This window comes from Eimeria mitis, genomic scaffold (genome assembly GCF_000499745.2).
Source record: "Eimeria mitis Houghton genomic scaffold, Emh_scaff2187, whole genome shotgun sequence".
NCBI classification, from domain to species: domain Eukaryota; phylum Apicomplexa; class Conoidasida; order Eucoccidiorida; family Eimeriidae; genus Eimeria; species Eimeria mitis.
The window spans coordinates 3,498-4,256 of NW_013570514.1; the positions used below are offsets into that span (position 1 = coordinate 3,498).

Genomic DNA, 759 nt, shown 5'->3' on the forward strand with positions numbered 1-759 from the left:
GTTTCTTCTGTCTCTTTATCTCTGTCTGTCTCCTTTCTTTTTCTTTTTCTTTTTTTTTATTTTTTTATATAAAATACCTCCATCTGTTTATTAAATACAGTAGTGTGTAGTGCATATAATAAAAATAAAATAAATAAAATAAAATAAATAAACAAAATAAAATAAACAAAATAAATAAACAGAATAAATAGATAAAACAAATAAACAAAATAAAAAATATATAAATAAATATAAAATAAAATAAAAATCTAACTTTACGTATATGTATAAAAGCAGGAGAAAAACGCGTAACCAAATAAAACAAAGACCAAAGTATGTGTATATGTATACAGGCCGAAGACAACAGCAGCAGCAGCAGCAGCAGCAGCAGCAGCAGCAGCAAAATAAGTAATTTACCTGCATCTATAGACTGGCGTATGGAGGGGTGTGTTACCCCCATAAAAGATCAGGGGGCCTGCGGCTCGTGCTGGGCCTTCTCAGCAACAGGAGCGATAGAGGGGGCCCTCTGTGCTGCTGCTATACGCCAGCAGCAGCAGCAGCAGCAGCAGCAGCAGCAGCAGCAGCAGGAGGAAGAGGAAGAGGAAGAGGGAGAGGAGTGGGAGAGAGAGGGAAGAGGAGAGAAACTTCTGCAGCAGCAGCAAACGAACTTCCTGCTGCAGCAACAACAACAGCAGCAGCAGCAGCAGCAGCAGCAGCAGCAGCAGCAGCAGCAGCAGCAGCATTTGGTGAGTTTAAGTGAGCAGATGCTGATAGATTGTT

At 40.1% G+C, this 759-nt stretch overlaps 1 protein-coding gene across 1 annotated transcript in view; it reads left to right on the plus strand.

Annotated features, from left to right (window-relative positions):
- Positions 1 to 416: 416 nt before the first annotated feature.
- The window catches only part of EMH_0049970 (cathepsin L-like thiolproteinase, putative), a gene marked incomplete at both ends in the record, with an annotated part of 993 nt that continues 650 nt past the window's right edge, over positions 417 to 759 (plus strand). The window contains one exon of the mRNA XM_013496589.1: positions 417 to 725. Within this exon, the coding sequence (XP_013352043.1) occupies positions 417 to 725 (309 nt within the window). The remainder of the gene's footprint in view (positions 726 to 759) is intronic.